The following is a 20,389-nucleotide window of genomic DNA, read 5'->3' as shown; positions in this document are numbered from 1 at the left end:
GAGAGGAAGGAGGTTGACATGACAAGGATCAGGTAGCTGGTCACAAAGTACACCTGTTGGTTGCACTCACTGCTTAACCAGCACAAAGTGGTTTGCTGTTTTTCCAGAACTGCTCCTGACTGAGATGTGACACAGACACAGGCTCAAGACATCACGGTATTTCTGGACAAGTGAGGACAATACCTAGGAGGCACACGTGCAAAGCTCCTGAGAGACAGTTTTCTACTGCCCATACCTATGTTTTCAAAAATAAGCTCTAAGGAATTGGTGTCAGCCCACTAGACTTCAATTTCCCATCTTCCCAATCTTGGAGAAGGTTCAATAAAATGACAGCAGAGCTGTAAGGTTTTCTTTAACATCAGATATACCTCCATGAGAGAATGGTTGTTCCCTACTCTTCCCTATCCACCACTCCCAGTTTCCCAGGCACATACTCAGTCTTCACAGGTTCACAGTGGTACCAACAACTCTGTTCAAGTCATCAATACATGATTTGAAGTTGTCAAAAGCCTGAAAGTGCCCAACACTCACAGTACTCTACTAAAAAATAACCCTTAATGAGTAAGATCAGGTGATCTGGGAAAAAATAAGAAAAAAAATCAGTTGTTGTAATGCCCTGGAGGGAATCCAACAGGAAAATTTCCATATAAGCAAAAGAAGAAGATGATGCAACATGAGTAAATTTATGAACACATGCTGTTCAGTCGCTATCTGCTAATCCTGCCATGGATAAATATAACCTTTACGTAAAACTGAAAAATATTTTTAAAGCCACACAAAAATATCTAAAAATAAATGTTATTGTCAAAAACACTGAAGGTAAAAATTCATTGTATTATTTTCAAACTACAGCTCTAATTCCAGATACACTGAAAGGTCTTAGCATGCTAAGATGCTACATCAAATCTGGAAAAAAAGGATACAAGAGTGGTATGACTTTTCTGGTATAGAATTATTCTGAGTAGTCAAAGAGAAAGGACAAGACTAGAGTTGCAGATAAAATTAAATACCAATAAATGCAAGGCAATGAACCCTGAGGAAGGAAAAAGCACCAGCAGTTACACATGCACTGCTACAGCCTTTAAGATTAGCTATTATTACCCTGGTAAGTGATCCTGAAATCAGTGTGGGGAATTCAGGATGTCAGTCAACTCACAAACTAGTTATAGCAGAACCAGAAAATGCACAGACAAAAGTAACAACATAATGAGGGAAAGGCTTTTGTGTAAGAAGTTGTTTCACTGTGTTGGGAGGAGGGATGGGGACAGCTAAGGCAGGATATGAGCAAGCTCTGTAAAATCACAGAGGGCATAACTGAGGAACAACTCATCCACCACTGGCAGGACACGGGAAACACGATACTCCCACTGAAGGCATCAGGAGGAGAACTTCACATGATCAAAAAGGAGACGGTCCTGGTTGCCACCCTCACAGTCAGTACTGTGAAGCTGTGTCATGTACAAGTCTGAGTAGGTTAAGAGGAGTACTGGAGGCCAGGCCCATCAGCACCTACCAAAAGGGTGCTCCAGAGGCAAGGTCTGCTTAGAACAGGTTACAGCCCCCGCGTGTCCACGTGCAGAAGGACAGGACGGCACACAGGTGGCCCTCCCACGCCTGTGCTGCTACTGCCCACTGTCAGGGCCAGGGCACTTTGTTAAATGCATCTTTACCAATTCCTACCCTGCATCCAACTAAAGCCCTTGCAGTTGAGAGGGTATCTGCCTAAAGAATCACCAGGACCGGAAAGTCAGCCAAAGCTCCAGTTAAAACCAAGACACTCTGTTCTCATTTCAGAGGTATCACACCCTGCACTTGGCCTTCAGAGGATGCTGCTGCACGAGTTTCCATTTGGGGCATACTTCATATGTTTTTACAAGGTCAACCGAAACAACTAGAGGTTATTAAAAAAAATAAAATAATCAAATAGAGAGGCTTGGTCCATCTAAACCAGTGATTTAGACCCTCTGGAAGAAAACAACAAACCTACATGCAACAATAAATTTCTGATATTCTTCTTAGAATTTCAGTACTGCAAGAATTTTAACATTCAAATTCACTCTATGGAAGGTTGCACCATATTTATGCTTGTGCTCAGAAATAGGTTTGAATATATATTTAGAAGTAGGAAGTTAATTCAAGTTAAGATAACTTTCTCTTGTTTTTAAAGCAAGTATTTTTGGAAATATTCTTTAGTAGAATTCTAAGTACATCTAACTTGAAATTATCCTAGAGATCTGAGAGAGTACTAAGGTGACCTGAATAAAACATAATGGATAAAATGATATCTTATATAAATTAGGGTGTAAGTATGTTCACCTTCAGAAAAACTTGGAAGGCAGCTTTCTATAATAAGTAAGGACAGATTTAAACACGGCTGTGGAAAGAAGCTCCAGTGAGCAGCCTGCACTCTGCATCACACAACACTGACACAACAGTGATGCTGCAGAAGGGCATTCCCACTTAAAACTGCCACCCAGGGGATCCACACTAGGATATTTGACAGCTTACTGTAAAAGTCTAAAAGTTCCCCAAATCAACAAAAGGGAATAAGACAGAATAATATAATTTTGGGATAAAATGCAACAACTTATTTATTATGGTAAAAGTCTTAAAATACTTCTGGATATTTCAGACTTGCAATTAACTGCAAACCAAAAGTAAAATGTAACTTTTCTCTCCCTCAGTTTAGGTCTTGAGACAAAAAACTACTGATGAGAAAAGTTTTAATAATCTCCCATTCTAGGTGTTAATGAGCATTGCTACTTTTTCCAGAGTGTTGCTCTGCTCAGGAGTATGGTTTGAGTGAAAAAACTGATATTTCTTTGTCAGAAAGTTAAATATAATTATCTCATAGGAAACTTATTTATTCAACAACAGGGATTTTTAATGTGTTGTCATTATTAAAAAATAAAATAAAAAAAAATCAAGTTGGGTTTATCAGCACCTTAATGTTACAATGGAAAAAATGACAGCCTCCAAATATAGTCCCCGTGACTGTGTCTAGATGAGCTGACCACCTGTGTGAGACACATTAAAAAAAACTCTCATTGCTATTGATCTCCCATATCCTGAAACGTGATGCTACTAATTTGTGAATACTTGCTTTTTAATATTTGAGCTCAGTGTAAGAGTAGAAGGTTTATTTCCTACCTGTAATGTACATGTGTGACTGTTGGTTGTCGATAGCCAAGAATCCAAGTTTGGATGTCTATAGGTTCACCTCTGGGATACGCGATAGTTGTATCTATCACCCACTGGAGGCCTTTTGCTTTGCTCTCTAGGAACAAAAAGAAACAGAGTATTAAAGGTAATCAGAAAGTGCATGTCACTTATTTGAGAGTTATTCCATTTTTATATTACTTTATGAGGTATGAGGCACAAATAAAATAAGACCTTCAAAAATCAAATTCAGATTTCACTAAAGAGCACAGAAATACTCTTAGAAACTCCAGTCAGACCTAGATTTTACTTTCATGGTTATTTCTCTTGTTCCTACACACTGTAGTACACAAAACAGAACAAGTACTATAGCGTATGAGTACAGTCATGTGATATGCTGGCCCCAAAGTTAGGTGCTTCCCACCCTTCACCAAAAAAGAAAATTCCAAAATAAACATTCAAGCCTCTTGGTCTGCACTTCAAGCACCTTTACACCTGGGCCTTTGTAAAACTCGCACTTGCAGCTCACTGATGGAGCAGCAACCATGCAGATCCCTCAAAGGTTCTTAAAAATCTGAGTTATGGCACAAAGACAAAATCACCACTTTGTGTATTCACGATAAGAAAGCAAGGAACAGAAGATGGTCAGTTTTCAAAATGGAGAGGATACTGCACCCACAAGATCCCAGGAAAGCCTGATACCAGTACATGCTCATATGCTGCCCAACATATTTAGAAACTGAAAAAAGGATCAAAGGAGGTGAAAATATTTGTTATGAAGATTATTCAGGAGAGTCAAATTTAAATCTGAATATAGGTTACTACCAGCAATAGTTCAGGTCATGTATCAACCTATCCACTACACCCCTCTGGCATGTCTTCAATCCACAGGTTTGCAAAGAGGGAGAGCAGCAGATCTGTAAAGCAAACCAGGAAAGAGGGGCACATCGCCAAGAAGACGCTTTGAGTTTAGCTTGTCAATTTTTATATCTATTCTGGAGCTGCCTTGTATTTGAGGTCATTGTATGTTCAGACTAGTATAGTAATGCTCACTTAATCACACTTGATACATTAGTATAGCAATATGCTTACATCATACCCAGCAGTATCTTCAAGCATTCAAAAAGCTGACTATCAAAAACAGCCACCCACTGGCAAAAGCACATAAGAAGTGTCAGCTTTTAGTACAAAGTACAATACTCTTCAAGCCTGCAGCTGAGATAGCTATGAAACAACTATAAGAGAGGCTGACAAGAACACTGTCAGCATGAAGAAAATGTACAGGGATTGACTGTTCACCATCTTTCTCAATACGAGAACAGACGTATTCAAAATTAAGCCGAAAGGAAAAGTTTTCAAAGCAAACAGAGAAACAATTTTTTCTGCAGATGAGAATAAAACTGTGGGGAATCCCTTGTTAAAGGATGTCAAGACTTGGATTCAAGAGGGAATTGAACAAGTACATGGAAGAAATCCACTGGAGGGTTAACTAACCAGGCAGAAACTCCCATCTGGCTTGGGAAACCTATCACACAGGGGACAGTCAGAAGCTAGGAGAATATGTGGGAGAAGTATGATGCATGTTTGCTGTGTTCACACTCTTCCTCTGAAATCCACTTGAAGCCATGGACAAGATGTTGGGCTAGACAGATTCTTGGTCTTGCCCAGAGTCACCACTCTAATTTTACAGAAGATCTATGACGAAATCTGCAACACACAGTCTGAGTAGCACTCAAAAAGCCACCTTTATTAATTTCAACTAGAATGCACATGCAAGGACTGACTTACGAGTTTCTACCTGCATTTAATTTAATTTAATTTGCATTTAATTTAATTAAGTGTGAAAAGACAATTACAGCAATACTGTCACATGTATCTATCAATTATTTTAACAAGCAGCTGGTGTTTTCATGGTGTCTACTCATCAATGGAGTGGTACTGCTTTGTTACAAATGCACATGTACTACTTGAGTCAGGCTAGACAGCATTTCCTAAAATTTAGGTTATGAGTTATATGCAACATGCCATTCAAAAATTTGACCAAGGGCAAGCTACACAGGTCAAGCTGAGACATTCAGTGCTACCTTCTGGAAATACAGTATTTTAAAACTCTGACAGACACGTGAAATGAGAACACAAGGTCCCATTAGAGGCTCCAGCTTGCCAGCATCATGACAGAGTGCTTGTCAAGTCTCTCTTAAGCAAAGCACTAACTACAGAATCCTTCATTTTAAAAGTAGCAATGAATCAGAGAAAAGCCAATATGAAATTAAAAGTAAATCCACAGAAGTATTAATTTAGAAATAGATTTCATAACAAAGTAATTCAATTTATTATTTTCCCAGATGTAAAGCAAGAATGGATAAAGACAATTGTCTGAGTAAGCAACAAAGATCGTTAACTGCAATTAAAAAGTGCCAGATGAAATGAACACATTATCTTATTATTTACAGTAAAGTGTTTTAAAATAATTTATTAAATATTTAGCTTGTACTTAAAGCTGTTCTTTCAGTGGATAATGGTTTGAACTTCATTATGGGAAGACTCCTGCAGTCCTCTGCTGTGCTGATTTCCTACCTTCTGCTTTTGTGGAGCAGAGCTGCTGCAAAGGATTCCTCAGACCAGCTCCAAACTCACCTCCAACCCCTTTCAGGGCAGAGTGGGGAGAAAAAACTCTGACAGCCCAGGAACCCCAGGTTAGAAAAAAAAATAAAATTTCTGAAGGGAACATCAGCCTCTACAGATCCTCCTCTAGAGCAAGCAGGTCTTAATGCAGCTACCTCCACGTGCTATCAAATCACAGTCACAAGCCTATTTGTGCATGCTCTAGTTTAAAATAAGCTTTACATAATCATCCAAGATCTCAGACTGCCAAAAAAACTTAAGTCACGAAGGATTTAAGAAAATTAATTTTGAAGTAAACCTTGATGTCCTTTTGGAGGGGTTGTACTATGTTGCACCCTCCTCATGAGCAAATTTATTTTAAAGCCAGGAAGCTCTAACAGATGTTGAAACTGAAAAAGAAACAGACAAGTGCACAAGACACAAAGGGGTAGGACCTTAATATCTCCAAGGATGCTGCTTTCAGGCCTAAGTAGACCTTTGAACAAGAATAAACCCTACTACATTTTAAATAGAGCACATTAACAGGAGCTCAAACCAGAAAAATTGCTGCATTACTTAGTATGGTGTGAATCTCAGGTCTGGCATTTGCAGCTGAGAAAACAGGGAGCTGTGTATACCTGCTCAAGAACTCCCTCTGCCAAGCTTCTAGTACTTGTTGAAAGATTGAGCAGCCTGGCTGCTGAAAAAACTGCTGCAGAGACCATATTTAAGCTGATCTCTCCAAGCACTAGTTCTTCTTCTGTGGTGTTAGTCTGCTTTGCCACTGGTGGAGGTGCTTTGCACAGGTAGAGGCCTTTGATTTCTCAAAATGCTTCAAAATGTTAACAGTCTGTTTCTCTTTAAATAGCACATAAATGTTCAAAACAGGCCCACAAGCACTTGTCCTATATAATTGCATCCAAACCACACAGTAATAATGTACCTTAGTATGAATGGTACAAACTTGCCTTATGAGTGCTAAGACAAGATTGAACAATCACATGTAACAGTAGCTTTCTGGTCTAGATAAAAAAAAAGAAAAAAAAATTCAAAATAAAATTTAAACAGTTTCCTAACTTGTTTGGGTTTTGGTTTGCTCTGTTGTGTTTGGTTTTGGTTGTTTTTTTTTTTTAAATCACCAGCAGAGGCAAGTCTTCAAAGCTATTTCTTTATTTTTGTTCTAGCTGTGGGTTCAGTGATATTAAGTTGCCCAAATTTACTTAACGAGCAACTTATCATCAGTATCTTTAAGACATTCAGTGATCTGTCATCCTCTATGATCCTCTCAGGGTAGATACTTGACTGTCTACTATCACAGATTTATTGTGGTTCAGAGTTTCTTTTCATTCTCTCTATGTCCTCCCTGGGGTTACTACTCCTTGGGGTCAACTAATGCTAAAAAATGGATTAGAGCATGTGCAGAACTCCTCAAACCCTCCAGCAGACTGTCAGTGTTTACCACTGAGAAAAAGAGCAAGTTATAAAGATGTATTTCAGCAGGAAACTTTGCCTTCAGCTGAGCTCTAGATGGTGCGACACTGTCAGACTGCATGCAGAGTGGAAAAGGATGTACCAGCCAGGCGTGAACTTGAGGACTGCAGCCTGCACTTGAAGAACAAAATATTTACTACCACTCACTATTATTCAGGTGTGGTTTCCTGAACACTTGCATCACCCTGAATGCAGCCAAAAAAGGCTGTTGCCTCCTCCCTGCCGAGCAATCCATTCTTGTAACTTGTCCCTCGTTCTCTACTTGTCCTTGTGTGATCAGCTGGATCACTGACCTCAGAATTAACTTTTTTCTCCAAAGATTAACTCTCAGACTGAATATCTTACTCATCATTCCAAGATCTTGCCGTAACAAATCACCTGGAACAAAACAAGAAGCTCTTTTTCCAGGACAGAAAAAAATAAAAAAGCTTTACATGTTATTCAAATCATACTCCTCATACAACAGCAAATCAAAAAGTTTGATTTAAAAAAAAAATAAAATCAACTATTTTCAGTGTCCAGCTCTGCAGAAGGGCAAATGGAATTCCTCTGAATTCAGTGTCCAGCTCTGCAGAAGGGCAAATGGAATTCCTCTGACAAAAAGCATCAGAACTGAATGTACTCTGCTGTATCTGAAATCAGTAAGATAAGATTTCGATATGGCTCTAATCAAGCTCATAGCAACTTGTTATCAGAAAAAAAATGGCTGCATGGTAAAATAAAACAAGTTTTAAAAAAACATACTAGAGCAAGATTGATCAAAAATTAGCTCCAGAATGTTTATCTTTGAAGAAGAATTTCTCCAGACTCCTTTGAATTGCCAGCTGTTTGACATTTAGGACATTTTGCTACTTCTAAAGCTCAGGAGATTAATTCTTATCAACTGAAGAAACGCTGTATTTGCAACCATGTAAGGGACTAAGTGTTCTGCTAAAAAAAAAATCCAAACAAAAAAACCCCCACAAACCATAAAATACCCCTGCAAACACACATATTGGTTCCTACAGGGCTAAGGTGAGGATGGTCTATATAGGGTTAAGGTGATGATAAAAATAAGCATTTTTATGCTGCTCATATTTCTATACTGCACTAACATCATCTTCTGGAATGTGAGCAGTGCTTTGTTTGGGTGGCACTGCACATCTGCCCAGAGGGATGCTCTCATCAGACACCACAGAACTACCTTATACTCTCTTTTCAGGGACAGACATCACTTAGCTACATTCTTTGGACTATTTACCTTCAAACCTGTCACGCCTTCAAGTGATAGTACTACCTTTCCTATGTTTTCCCATCCTTCTATTTATTTAGGAATAAAATTATATAATTTCATTAAATTAAACAAGAGTTTCAAAAGGCAGCAAAAGCAACAACTGTTCTAGTTGTTTAATTCAGAATTTACTAGTAAAAAGTCAGAATTCACCCCGATGAAGACTAGTACTTGGGACTTTAAATATGAATGAAAACTGTTAGGAGGAGGAAATTAAGACAAAGGCTGCTTGCCTTGGAAAAGCCAATGACAAAGAACTGATCAGTTAAAGTATAAGAATAATCAAATAGTAGCTCAGGAACATTTGTTCTTCCTCCTACTTTACAGAGGAGGAATCCGCTAATAAACTGTGGCAAATTTATAACCAGTACAAAAATAAATTGAAAAGGGGATTGGATATTAAGAATACTAGTAGCATAATTAGACTTATGAATTTTTGGGGAGGTTACTGAACCTCACACTTCTCAACATAAACCCACCTCTACCAAAGGGATGACATAAATCAGATTAAAGACCATATAGAAGGACAGATGATGTAACACTGAGCTACAATTAGCCCAATTCTTGAACTACCACTTGAAGGCCACAATTTCAGTGAAATGTGACAAACAAAAGCCAGCTGGGCTGAGGAGCTGGGGTGTGACATGATCAAACAACTGTATCTGGCTTGGTTTGTGCCACATACGGTGCAGCATAACAGTATATTAAGAATGAATCATCTTTTATTACAGTTGCTTTTGTCATCTTTTCTTCCTTCACCCAGTATATACTCAATTTCAGCTCAGAAAGTAGAATGGTATAAAAGCTGCAAGGATCATTTAAAATGAATTAAGTACTAATAAAATGACAGCAGTCAAGAACACCACAACTGTGTACCATGACTCATCATAACACAGCTACCCAGGAAACTCCACAGGAAGGGAACATAATTTTTGATGAGGAGTTACTCTAATCTATAAATCAATTTAACTAAAATCAGGTGGGAGAGGAATGTGAATTCCCATGAGTATCAATAAAGCTTGGTGGGAACAAAAAGACAGAGAGAATAACAAATAATGGAGAAGAAAGCTTATTATAGTAAGCTGAATAATTTGGTAACCCAGGACACCAGGAGCACTGTTAAGTAAGCCAGAATACAGCACAAAAAGAAGTGGTGCAGAGGAAAAATGTTTTCAACGAACCATGAAGTTCAAGTGCCATGCTACTGACAAAGAACCCGTTTCCCAAGCAAGGCAGCACAGTAACAATGCACAAAAAGTTTATATACAGTCACTATGGAATTCACTGGCAAAACCCTGACTGTATACACCACATCTATCTCCAGCACCCACAACTCAACAACAGTAACCTGAAGAGGATGCAAGCTTGATTTCACTGAGCTGGGTTTTTCATGTGATTAAAAAAAAAAGGGAAAGAAAAGAGATTAAAAGTAAAGATGATCAATAACTTGTTAGGCTTCTAACTTTAAAACATAACCCTATTAATTTATACAATTGTATTTCATTGAACTGCACAAACATTTTCTGATGTGGCGAGAGAACAGTAAAAGCCTTTGAAGGGCAGAAGATTAGAGGAAGAATGTTTTATACAAGATACAAATCAAGAATTTACATTTCATACATCTCTGAAAGGGAAGTTTTACAATGCTAGAAACATTTTTGTGACCTTAAAAGAAGAAAGGACAAAATACCTCAGTGTCATTACCTATCAAACATTACTTTTTCCTTGCATATAAAATTTACTTTCACTTTTCTTTTTCATCCTTTTTAGTATGTTTTCAAGCCCATTACTATGAGTAAATGACAGCTAAACCCACACGTTTCGTTCCTATTTTGTCCACTTAGCTTTTCTTCTGTCTTTTAAACAGGATGAACAGACATGGTTCCTTTTTATTTCTGAGATAATTCCTTTATTTTAGTATCCAGTTAGGTCAACTACAATCAAGTGCTCATTTCTCTGGAGTCTGAATCATGCTACTCAAAAAAAAAAAAAAAAAAAGCCAGGTTTGATGGTCAGCTATGTTGATAGCAATCTAAGAGTAGGAAAACAAAATTGGTATTTGACAAGTGCTTTTGGTCTCCTTCCAGAACCAGAAGGTTTGTAATTCATTTGGGGAACTTCTTACTTTTCATACCTTTTTGCCTTTGAGATGGGAAGAAACAGAACAGGAACAGGCCAAACTTTTCTCCTCAAAAAACTTTTTAACAAGGACTGGGGTATTCAGTTTCTCTCTTTTAAACCTAAAATGTTTAATGACAACAGCTTTTTCAGCCTTTCTTTTCTGAATATTGCCTGACAGGAAATAGTCTGATGCATTCCACAGCTTGATTTTTCAGTTCATTTTAAATCCTACCTTCACTCCTGCAAGAACATCATCTCAATTTATTTCCTATGTTGACAAGAATAACTTAAAAATTAAAAATCTGGAAGCAATTTCTGTACAAGAGTTCTTGCTAACCCTGAAATTTGAACTTCAGACAGAAAAACCCCCCGAAGTCCTCTGCATATGTGGCTTCATTAGTATGGATCTTTGTTTCAAATCACTAAACAATTATCAGAATTTGGCTATGGAAACACCAACACCACTCATCGATAAGAAATTACCACAACCCCCAATCCATTGTTTCTATAATAAGTAACAGAAATCCACAACTAAGTTAAGATCTAACCTTGGTCTTGAACGTGCCAAGAAATTAATTTTAAAAATTGAGAGACTAGAAGCACCAAGTCCTATAACTACAGGCATCATTTATATCCCAGCTATACCCTCCTCTAGCCCAGGCACCCCAGAACAATAATGCTGCAGGAATATCCTTATTCCCTCCTAACTCTTCTGACATAAGACAGCCAAAACAATCCTTCAAATCTAGTACTCAGTGACTTAACTCCAGTAACAATATGGACAGTCAACATAAAGATCTGTAGAGAAGAGAATAACTTGAACTCCATAGAAAATAGTTCAAGAGGAGGAATAAAGTATACAGCACTGGATGCAAAGAAACTTTTAAAGCTAGGAATAAAAATATGAACATAGTATATTCCAGAAATACTTTTACTATCATTCCATGCTATCACAAAGCAGCGCAAACCATCAATCTTGCTGAAAGGAGCAGCTCATCTTCTTGCTCACTCTGGGGACCTATTCCAGTATCTGCTTTACCCATCATGTGAACCAAGCCACGCATTCACGCAGCCACACCACAGAATAAATCAAATTAAAAGTAAAATTTCATTCCTTCTTTTTTTTCTCAAGGTCAAAAATAAAGTTAGCAGAACTAAAAGTAAATATGAAAACATTTATATAAAATACAATGGTCCATTCTGAATGTATTTGACATTTGAAGAGACCAATTCAACACAATGTTTTTCTTAACTCAAACCTTTGACGTTCAATTTGTTTTTTACCCAGAAGAGTGAAGTGGTCTTTACCTTTTATCACAGCATCTCCACCGGCTGGAGTTCCATTTTCTTGTGGTGCTACAAGGGTTTTCAGAATTACTTGTGTTGCCCCAAGTCTTGGCAAGGTAACATGTTTAAGAAATGGCAAATTGTTTTTCTTGGCAAATGCCTGGCTTGTTTCTCTCCTTTTCCTAAGAAAGCCACCCTCTGGAAATAAAACAATCCATTTCCGATTGCGGCTCCTGTAATATTTTTCTAGATGATCCTTGAGTAACACAAGCTGCTGGTCACGGTGTGTTCTTCCCTACAAAGACAAAACATTATCTAAATAAAATGAATGCTTAAAAGTAATAACACCAGACATATTGTTTCTAAGATTTCTCTCTTTTCATAGATACAAACAAGCCCCTAAGACAATGTTCTCCTTTGAGTACATCCTGGTGGCCAAACTAATGCCACTTTACAGAAAGGCTGACAAAAAGCCCCTGAAATTGAAGATGAAGCTCCTGATTTGATGACTTCTCTGCAAGAGTGACATCCAGAATGTATGTGGGACCTTCACTTATGTATTTACAGAATTCCCTCATTGTTACTGGGCCCAGAGCTGAATTTCCTAAACTGAATTCTATAACACAGTCTAGGGGTCAAGCTATGACTTTGAGGTCTATGTTTAATCAGTAATTTCTGCAAGCCAAACAATGTCTCTGCTTACACTGTCTCCCGTGCACCTCTCCCGTCCCCCATCCCACACCAGAATTGCAGAGGTACCACGGACAGACCAGGCCTCAGCTCAGTTACCATGGCAGGACCACAGATTTCACTCACATCTGCACTGCTTGAACGACTCATTCATTTCTCCTCTTTGATCTATTAGCACAACTTTGTCACTTAAGACAGTAAGTACATTTCTTAATTACTGCAGAAATATCTTCAATAACAATCTTCTCTCTTCCCATCTCTGCACACACCAAGAGCAAGCTACCCAATTTTTCAGAGGAATCTGTTTACATTAATTATCATTTCAGAGTGCTCCGAAGTGACTTTGTCAAATCAGTCAAAAGACACAGGAGTCCAAAGAAAGCTCTCCTCAGCAGAGGCGATTTTAATTCTCTGAAATGTCAACAAAACTGACACAAACCTTGCACTCTGTGGTGGTTGGTTGAGCTTTTTTGGCAGAGGAAGGAAGAAGGAAAGAGAGGGGTTGAGTGAAAGGCAACAAGAAACAATATTTTATTGAAGATGAGTTTTGTGAAAGTGTTTCTCCTAGATTTAAGTCTCACTTCCAACTTACCTCATGAGAGGGAAGTAAAAAGCTCTGCCTGCTCATATTAATGCAATTAAAGAGCAATACAAAAGTTCCTCAGTTAAACCAGTCCTTTCTCATCAGACCACAGGACTCCAGGATAGCATAACAGTCAAGAAAAGAGCAGTGAACAATAAACTTTTCACATTAGATACTAGAACTCTCCAAAACCTAAAAAAAACTAACAAATATGACTGGTGAACAAACTGTGGTTTAGCCAATATCCTGAGCTTTAAGATGCTGCTGCAATAGAGGAAAGTTTACTGGAATAGTTGAAAAGAGCGGAATGTTTAAAAGCAACCATATTTAGTGGAACACTGAGGAGCCCTGGAAGATAAAAAGCAGTTAATACACTCTCCAGAAAGAAGAGGAAGTAATTCATACAGAAGTAGAAGCAGCTCCTTAACACAACCAATTCTTGAAGACCATGGCTAGCTGATCATCATCACAAGGAACAGGCTCAGCCATCTTTCCTTTATAGGAAAGAAGACAGGTAGTAGCAGGCTGCTGACAAACTCTTTAGAATGCCATGTGCTTTTGTACCACCAATACGGCAAGTTACCAACAGTCTCGGGAGAAAACACTACTCAACTTCCAGTCGACCTCAGAGGGATTCCTAAAACTGCCATTGGCTCTGGTCATGAAAATGAGGCTACTGTACATTTTTAACAAACAGGATGCACTGCACCACGATCAAATTATAATATTTTATAGGGAAAAAACCGAAGTATTTGCTCATCCAAATATTACTAGGGCCTTTCTAGAGCTAGGCAAAGGACCATTACTTACTCACCTAAACTGTTTTTGCTATACCCAAAGGCTAACTAAAAGCCAAGAAACATTTTATTTTCAACTGGTTTATATTTAGACTCATGATGACATAATTTTATTTCTGATGTTGCATATGTGAGCCACTTTACAAAAATAAAGAAAAGCCTTAGATTTTGCCACTCAGTAATGGCTTGGGTTTTTAACTGGAATTGCAACACTACATTCAGAAGTTACAACTACAAGCTGACAGCCGTGTGTACCTCAAAATGTGCATCTTGTGAATTCTAACTACTGAAACAGATTTGTATTTTACACAGTGTCACATCCTGTTCCTTTCCATATTCTCACAGTATACAGTTGTATATACCTCTAGAGACCTTTGTTTTATTACCTAATTTTGCCTGAGGTTTTCTAGCCATGCCTCTAGTCTGCCTACAGCTTTGATTAAGTATTTCTTTACTTCATTCTGAGAAAATTAGCTCCTCCTTCTCTGCAAAGTGATAATTCATTAATTCTCTCTGGCTGCCCATACATTTTATGTCCAGACAAATAAAAATAAGGAGAGGAAAAAACATGTGAACTGTCGTATCTAGTATACAAGACTGCAGCAGGTTCATGCTTATCATTATCCAAGTTTCTACTTTTAGAGCACAGGCTACCAAACAACGAAAAACCCCGCCCAGACTGTATGAAAAAATCTGAGGCTTTCACTCAATACTTCCCTTGCTGAGTTCAACAGACATTCTTTCCTGATGCTCAAAAAATAACTAACCTTAAAAAATAAATTAATTACTATTTATGCAGGTCCATCACCACCTCGAACTGGTCCATTACCATGTCACCACCAAAAGGGACAGTCCTGCCTTTCCTTATTTGAAACTGACAGTCAGAACATGGACTTAACCAGACTTTGCACGGCTTCAAGATCCCTAAGGAAAGACAAGAGGTGACGACAACGACAGGTGCTCAGAAACACAGAGACAAAAAGTACTGTCCATGTATTTTCCTCGAACACCACTCTCATAATAGGCTCCCATCACAACTGGATTCCATAGACATTCGTGTCCAAGCAAATAATAAAGTTAGCTTGGAAAATAAAGCAGTTTCCGAATGAAGACCTCCCCAAATATAAACTTCAAAGCATAGTTATTTCATCCTGCAAACCATCCAGGCGCTAACAAGTAAGTCCCACAACACCACAATGTTCCAAATATAAGGATAAATCAGAGCACTATTATGTGTTTCCATTTACCTGTCTTATAAAGAAGTCTCCGTGGATTAGAGACACAATGCCAAAGTTTGTATACTTAAAAATATGATCCATCAGCCACATCATCTGACGGACAACCTGAAAAGTAAAAAAAAAAAAGTTTAGTAAATATCAATTGCAGAGAATTACATCTATTCTGCTCACATTCTTGTCACTCTTGCAACAGCAACAAAACTAGCAAATATATAGAATAAAGTCCTTTATGTTCCAAAGTATAGAGCAACACAGGTGCTACACTTCTCCCTCAAGAGAAGGATTAAATAACTGCCTTTTTGTAATATAACACAGAGTTCTAAAACATTAGCCATATGCTAGTTATTTCTACTCTACCTTTTCACACAGGTAGTGTAATGCTTCTTATTGACACACCACCACAATTTTAAGCCAGTTGCAAGCTAAAACCATTTTCAGTGTTTGTTAAAGTACACAAAACAATACAATTGTATTTGAAACCTCCAACTGTTTTACATCTACCACACAGGCAAGTTTCCTTACGTTATTTTGTACTTGGCAATTTTGGGGATAAGGTCATGCTGTTCTCACGCTTCTGATGTGCATGTGCTCCATATGCTCTCAGTCTCTGAACAGCAGCATTCACTAAGACCTTTGTACAGCCCACATGCCATTAGCAATGTCTCTCATGGTAGAGCAGCCACATGCATCCCTGAGAATTTAATTACATCCTATTCCTTGTCTCAGCCAAGCAGCACGGTGAGAAGGCAAAAAGCAAAGGCTGAGCCACTAGATTCACTTATACCATTACTTCTTGCAGGACAGCAAAGGCAGATTCTTTACCTGCTCAATCCTTCGAGATTTAAAACACAATAATTACTCCCAGTGAAGTAAGCAACAGAAGGGAAAAGCCTCCCCTCTCACAAGGTCTTTCCCTTCTATTCCCTTCTATTCCCTTCTATGCTACATGCAGATTTTGAGAGGGGTAGGAATTAGGTTTCCTAAATTGGAAAATCCAGCGTCTCTTACACGCTCTCAGTCATGGACTAGGCCAGCTGCCTTTACTCTTCCCTATGTTGGGAGGCCACACCAAGACTGACTGAAGTTAAGTGACACCTGAAGTCATGTAACACAGTACTCTTCCATTTATCATCATAAAAAAAATAATATGAAGAACCGCAACATTTCGCTGGTAGTCAGATGATCATTCAGGCACCTTCTGCTTTGCATCTTTCAGTTGCCTACAACACATACTTTCAAGCAAAGACAGAAAGAAAGTAGACTAAGAAATGAAGATTTCCTCTAGAAAAACTAATGTATTATTTATATATTAGTCAATTACATCTACTACTTGAGTGTACTCTCCAAACACCCAGAGGCTTGCACAGTAACTGGAATACTCAGACTCCACATCCATGCCTTCAAAGTATTTCTAAGAAAATAGTTTGATACAGTGAGGTTTTACTTGTTTCCACATCTTCATATGTCTACATGGAATTTGTAGAAAGAAGCAGATCACACTTTATGCAGGAATTCTGTTTTGTAAAAGCAGCTCTATAATTTGCAATTTCTATCTAGAACTGCATGTATTGTTAAGTCTTTCTTCCAGAGAAATCTAATTATCTCTTTGAGTGTTCTCATTACCTATTCTCACTTTTGACCACAGAAGCTATAAGTGAATTGTGCGTTATATATCTGGAGAAAGGTAACTGTCACATAGCCCATTTCTCTTACTTATCTGTAAAAAACTGAAGTCAGATGTCCGGCAAAGTGAAGTTTTTACACATGTGTAAGAGCAAACCTGTCATAGAACCTGTAAGACATTATAGCCTCAGACATAAAATGATGCCCCAGCAAAATCTGAATGTCACATTTAGAAGCCATCTAGCCTCACCTAAGAGCACATGAAGATGATCTTAACTTTTGTTTTAATGCTACCAAGTACCAGATCTTGAATGCAAAAGCACCCATTTCTGGACCCTCTAGCATATGTGGAAATCACAGAGAGAAAAGGACTGCTCTCAAAGATATGAAAGGTTCTGCTTTGGAAACAAGCATTCACCTCTTCTCCGTGACATGCTAGTATGCCAATGCTTCCTGTATGCCCATGTTATTCCTTAGTAGATAGTATTCCTATGGTATTCCTGAACATCCAAAGGAACAAAGGCACACTACGTATTTGTGAGTGACAAAAGAAAAATTGTTTCCTAGACACAATCCCCCACTGGAGACTAATACTGGGGAAATGGTTTATCCTACAGCTATCTCCAGGCCTGCGGAAAATAAAAGGCAAGATCTTAAAGCAACAATTCTTCTCTGCAGATATTCACATTCTTTCCATTTCAGTAAATTAAAATGCCTTAGGGAGGGGAAAAAAAGAAAGAAAAGGTGTACCCTAAGGACAAGAGTTAAAAAAAGGCATCACTGAGAGGTGTTACTGCTCTTCAAGGCACTACAGTGAGTTTATGCCCACGCATCAGCCCAATGGTGACAGGCTGGTGTAGGGAACCATATCCTTGGATAAAAACATCAACAACGTTTCACTAATTACGATTTAGCCTGCAGCAGTACTCAGGTCTGTCAGTGTTCATCTACTACTTTGGTATTTTGACAACTGTTGTTCTATTATATCAAGCAGAAGTTACACCAACATAATCTATTTTACTGGAGGAGATAAGCAAGCTTAATTATCTGCTTCTCTGAAAGAAAACGTCTTTTGAGGAGTCAACACTGGTTCCTAGATGTTCTATGAAAATCCTGGAGGAGGAACTCTTGCCCAGCAATGCCAGGGCTTCTCCCCTACCATACCACTTTTTATTGTCTTTTTCTTTAGATGATGGTAGGTTTACCCTGAAAGTCGATCACTGCTCTTCAGAATCTGAAGTCCAACTCACCACATTTTAGGTGACACAGTACTTCTAACTAGCATCCCTGGACTTCCTCAGTCTTTCTGAGAAGGAATGACATGATTGTGTCACAGATAAATGTCACATGTAAGTTATAATTAAGACAAAACATACAGGCAGTTTGCTGTGTGTGGGCTACAAAGCGAAAAACTCCAGAATCCAGTGATAATAAATCTGCCTATAAGCCTTGACAGTAAGAAGCACAAAGAGGAAATATTTTTATTTATGAACTCTAAGACATGAAATCAAAAAGGAGTTCAAAGAATAGGACACAATTATCTCGTTTGCAATCAAAAGGCAAACTAGATTAATGGATATTCATTCTGTTCTGTCACCAAGGGCAGAATAGAGGACACTGCAAGATACTGGTGGTGACTATTCTATTTAGTATCCTCAGGAATGAAACAACGCTTATCAGATGAGTCTCTTATCACTTGCATTTTCAAGGAGGTTTAAGCAAAGACATTCAGAAGTGTTTTGAGCACATTCATAGTTGTTTACGGATATGAAGAATTTTTGGATGTCATTTAAGGTCCTTTTTCTTTCATCCTTCCTGCTTAAATAAGTTCAGAAGGTAGAAAAAGCTTTTACCAATTATAGGAAAAAATCTAGGTGCCTTCTATTCACAGACTCACTTTCATTTCCCTCTACACAGATTTCATAACGAAGCAACCTGGATAGACTGACTTTCATCTTTCAAGCACCTCTAACTTAACAATGAAACCTGGGAATGCATGTCTTGAAATCTGCACTCAAACAGCTGCAAGCTCTACTTTTTTGTCTCCACTGCACCCTTCCTAGCACTGCTTTCTGTTCCAAATAAGAAAAAAAGAGCCTCATTTATCAGTCCTAATCCAGTCAGAAAGCAGTAATAGCAGCATTTCAACCTAATTCTTTTTGTTAAACACATAACCTTTAATGTTTATGAGACCACAACTAACTCACTAAATTTGGTTTAACACTTATTTTCACAAAGAAATTGGAACCATTTCCTGAACTGTATAAAAAGTGTAATTAATTCACTTCTGGTTCACCTGAAACCTTACTGTGTGGCTTGTCTTGTGGTAGCCTGTATTAACCAAACAAAACCAGTCCAATCCTTCCACAAAAATTCTAACTTTTAGCTAAAAGTTCCACTTCCCTAATAAGAGATCCTGGGTTTTTACTCACATAAGTGAATCTGAAAGACTAGATACATTTTAGCATGTGTATTTTAGCTTACTTCTTAGAAAGATTAAATTTGCTTAAAACAGATAGCCTGCACTATCATTTGTATGTAACATTTTATAAAACACTGGAAAAAAACACCATCATAGTTCTCGACATGATCCTTAGGAAACCCTGTCAAGCTGCAAGACTGTTTCAGTCCTCAATACACAGAAAAAACACAGAACTTTAAATCGAACACTTCTGATGTCTTAAATTAACTTTTTTTGTTTTTTTTAAAGCAGCATAAACAGTAAGCAGATTATATCTGTTTTCAGCCTGCATTGACTGGCAAAAGCAAGCAAAAGAAATTTTGGACTGCCACAGGAGGAAGGATGTCCCTATGTCTGCCACTGCAGAATCACTGCCGAGAGGCCACCTTTGCTAAGCTGTGCTGTTGTACTTGTTAGTATGCCCGTCTGTGTGAAATGAAAGTGAGCCTTTCACCTCTGAAAATGCTTTGAGACCTAAAAAGTGTTGTCTGAGTGGTAAAGTATTTAGGAACTAGTGCAGCTTAACTCTTCTAAACAAAAGAAAAATAATTCTTGAAAATTACTGTCTTGCTACTAACAGATGAGTATCAAGCTTGTGAAAGACTCCATGTTAAGTTTAAACTGGATTTCAAGAAAACCGATTAATTTAAGCAGTTGCAATACTGTGTACCACTTCCTTTTGGACAGGGAGCTTTATTTTCACACACACACCCAGTACTTTCACAGGCACTAAGACAAGACAATTCTCTTCTGTTCAGAAATACGAAGCAAGCAATTTAAAACCATCTGATTTAGCAAGTTCTAGCAAGGATAAACTATCCTAATCTTCCTCATTACTTTTAGCCACTTGTACTAGTCACGCTATATTCTAAGCATGCATTGAAGCTCATATTGTTTTATTTCTTTATTAACTAAAACCATTAAAGCTATACCAGGCTCTGGACATGTACATTCCAAGAGCAATGTTTACAACTATTTAAGGGAAAACCAGTGATTTTAACAATGTTTTGCTTTTCTAAACACAAAACTAATAGTTTGCATTGTGAACATTATTGTGATCTCAAC

The 20,389-nt window shown here is 38.0% G+C and overlaps 1 protein-coding gene across 2 annotated transcripts in view; it reads right to left on the bottom strand.

The window, feature by feature from the left end:
* LPGAT1 (lysophosphatidylglycerol acyltransferase 1) overlaps window positions 1-20,389 on the bottom strand; it is a 65,759-nt gene that overhangs the window by 16,818 nt on the left and 28,552 nt on the right. For both annotated transcript variants that reach the window (XM_064648301.1, XM_064648302.1), the window contains 3 exons: window positions 15,250-15,345; window positions 11,954-12,227; window positions 3,151-3,277 (listed from right to left, as the gene is read on the bottom strand). In XM_064648301.1, coding sequence (XP_064504371.1) covers window positions 3,151-3,277; window positions 11,954-12,227; window positions 15,250-15,345 — 497 coding nt within the window. The remainder of the gene's footprint in view (window positions 1-3,150; window positions 3,278-11,953; window positions 12,228-15,249; window positions 15,346-20,389) is intronic.

The sequence above is a fragment of the Pseudopipra pipra genome, chromosome 3 (assembly GCF_036250125.1).
Source record: "Pseudopipra pipra isolate bDixPip1 chromosome 3, bDixPip1.hap1, whole genome shotgun sequence".
Taxonomy (NCBI): domain Eukaryota; kingdom Metazoa; phylum Chordata; class Aves; order Passeriformes; family Pipridae; genus Pseudopipra; species Pseudopipra pipra.
The sequence above is the reverse complement of the archived record's forward strand: the minus strand, read 5'-3'. Positions and strand labels throughout refer to the sequence as shown.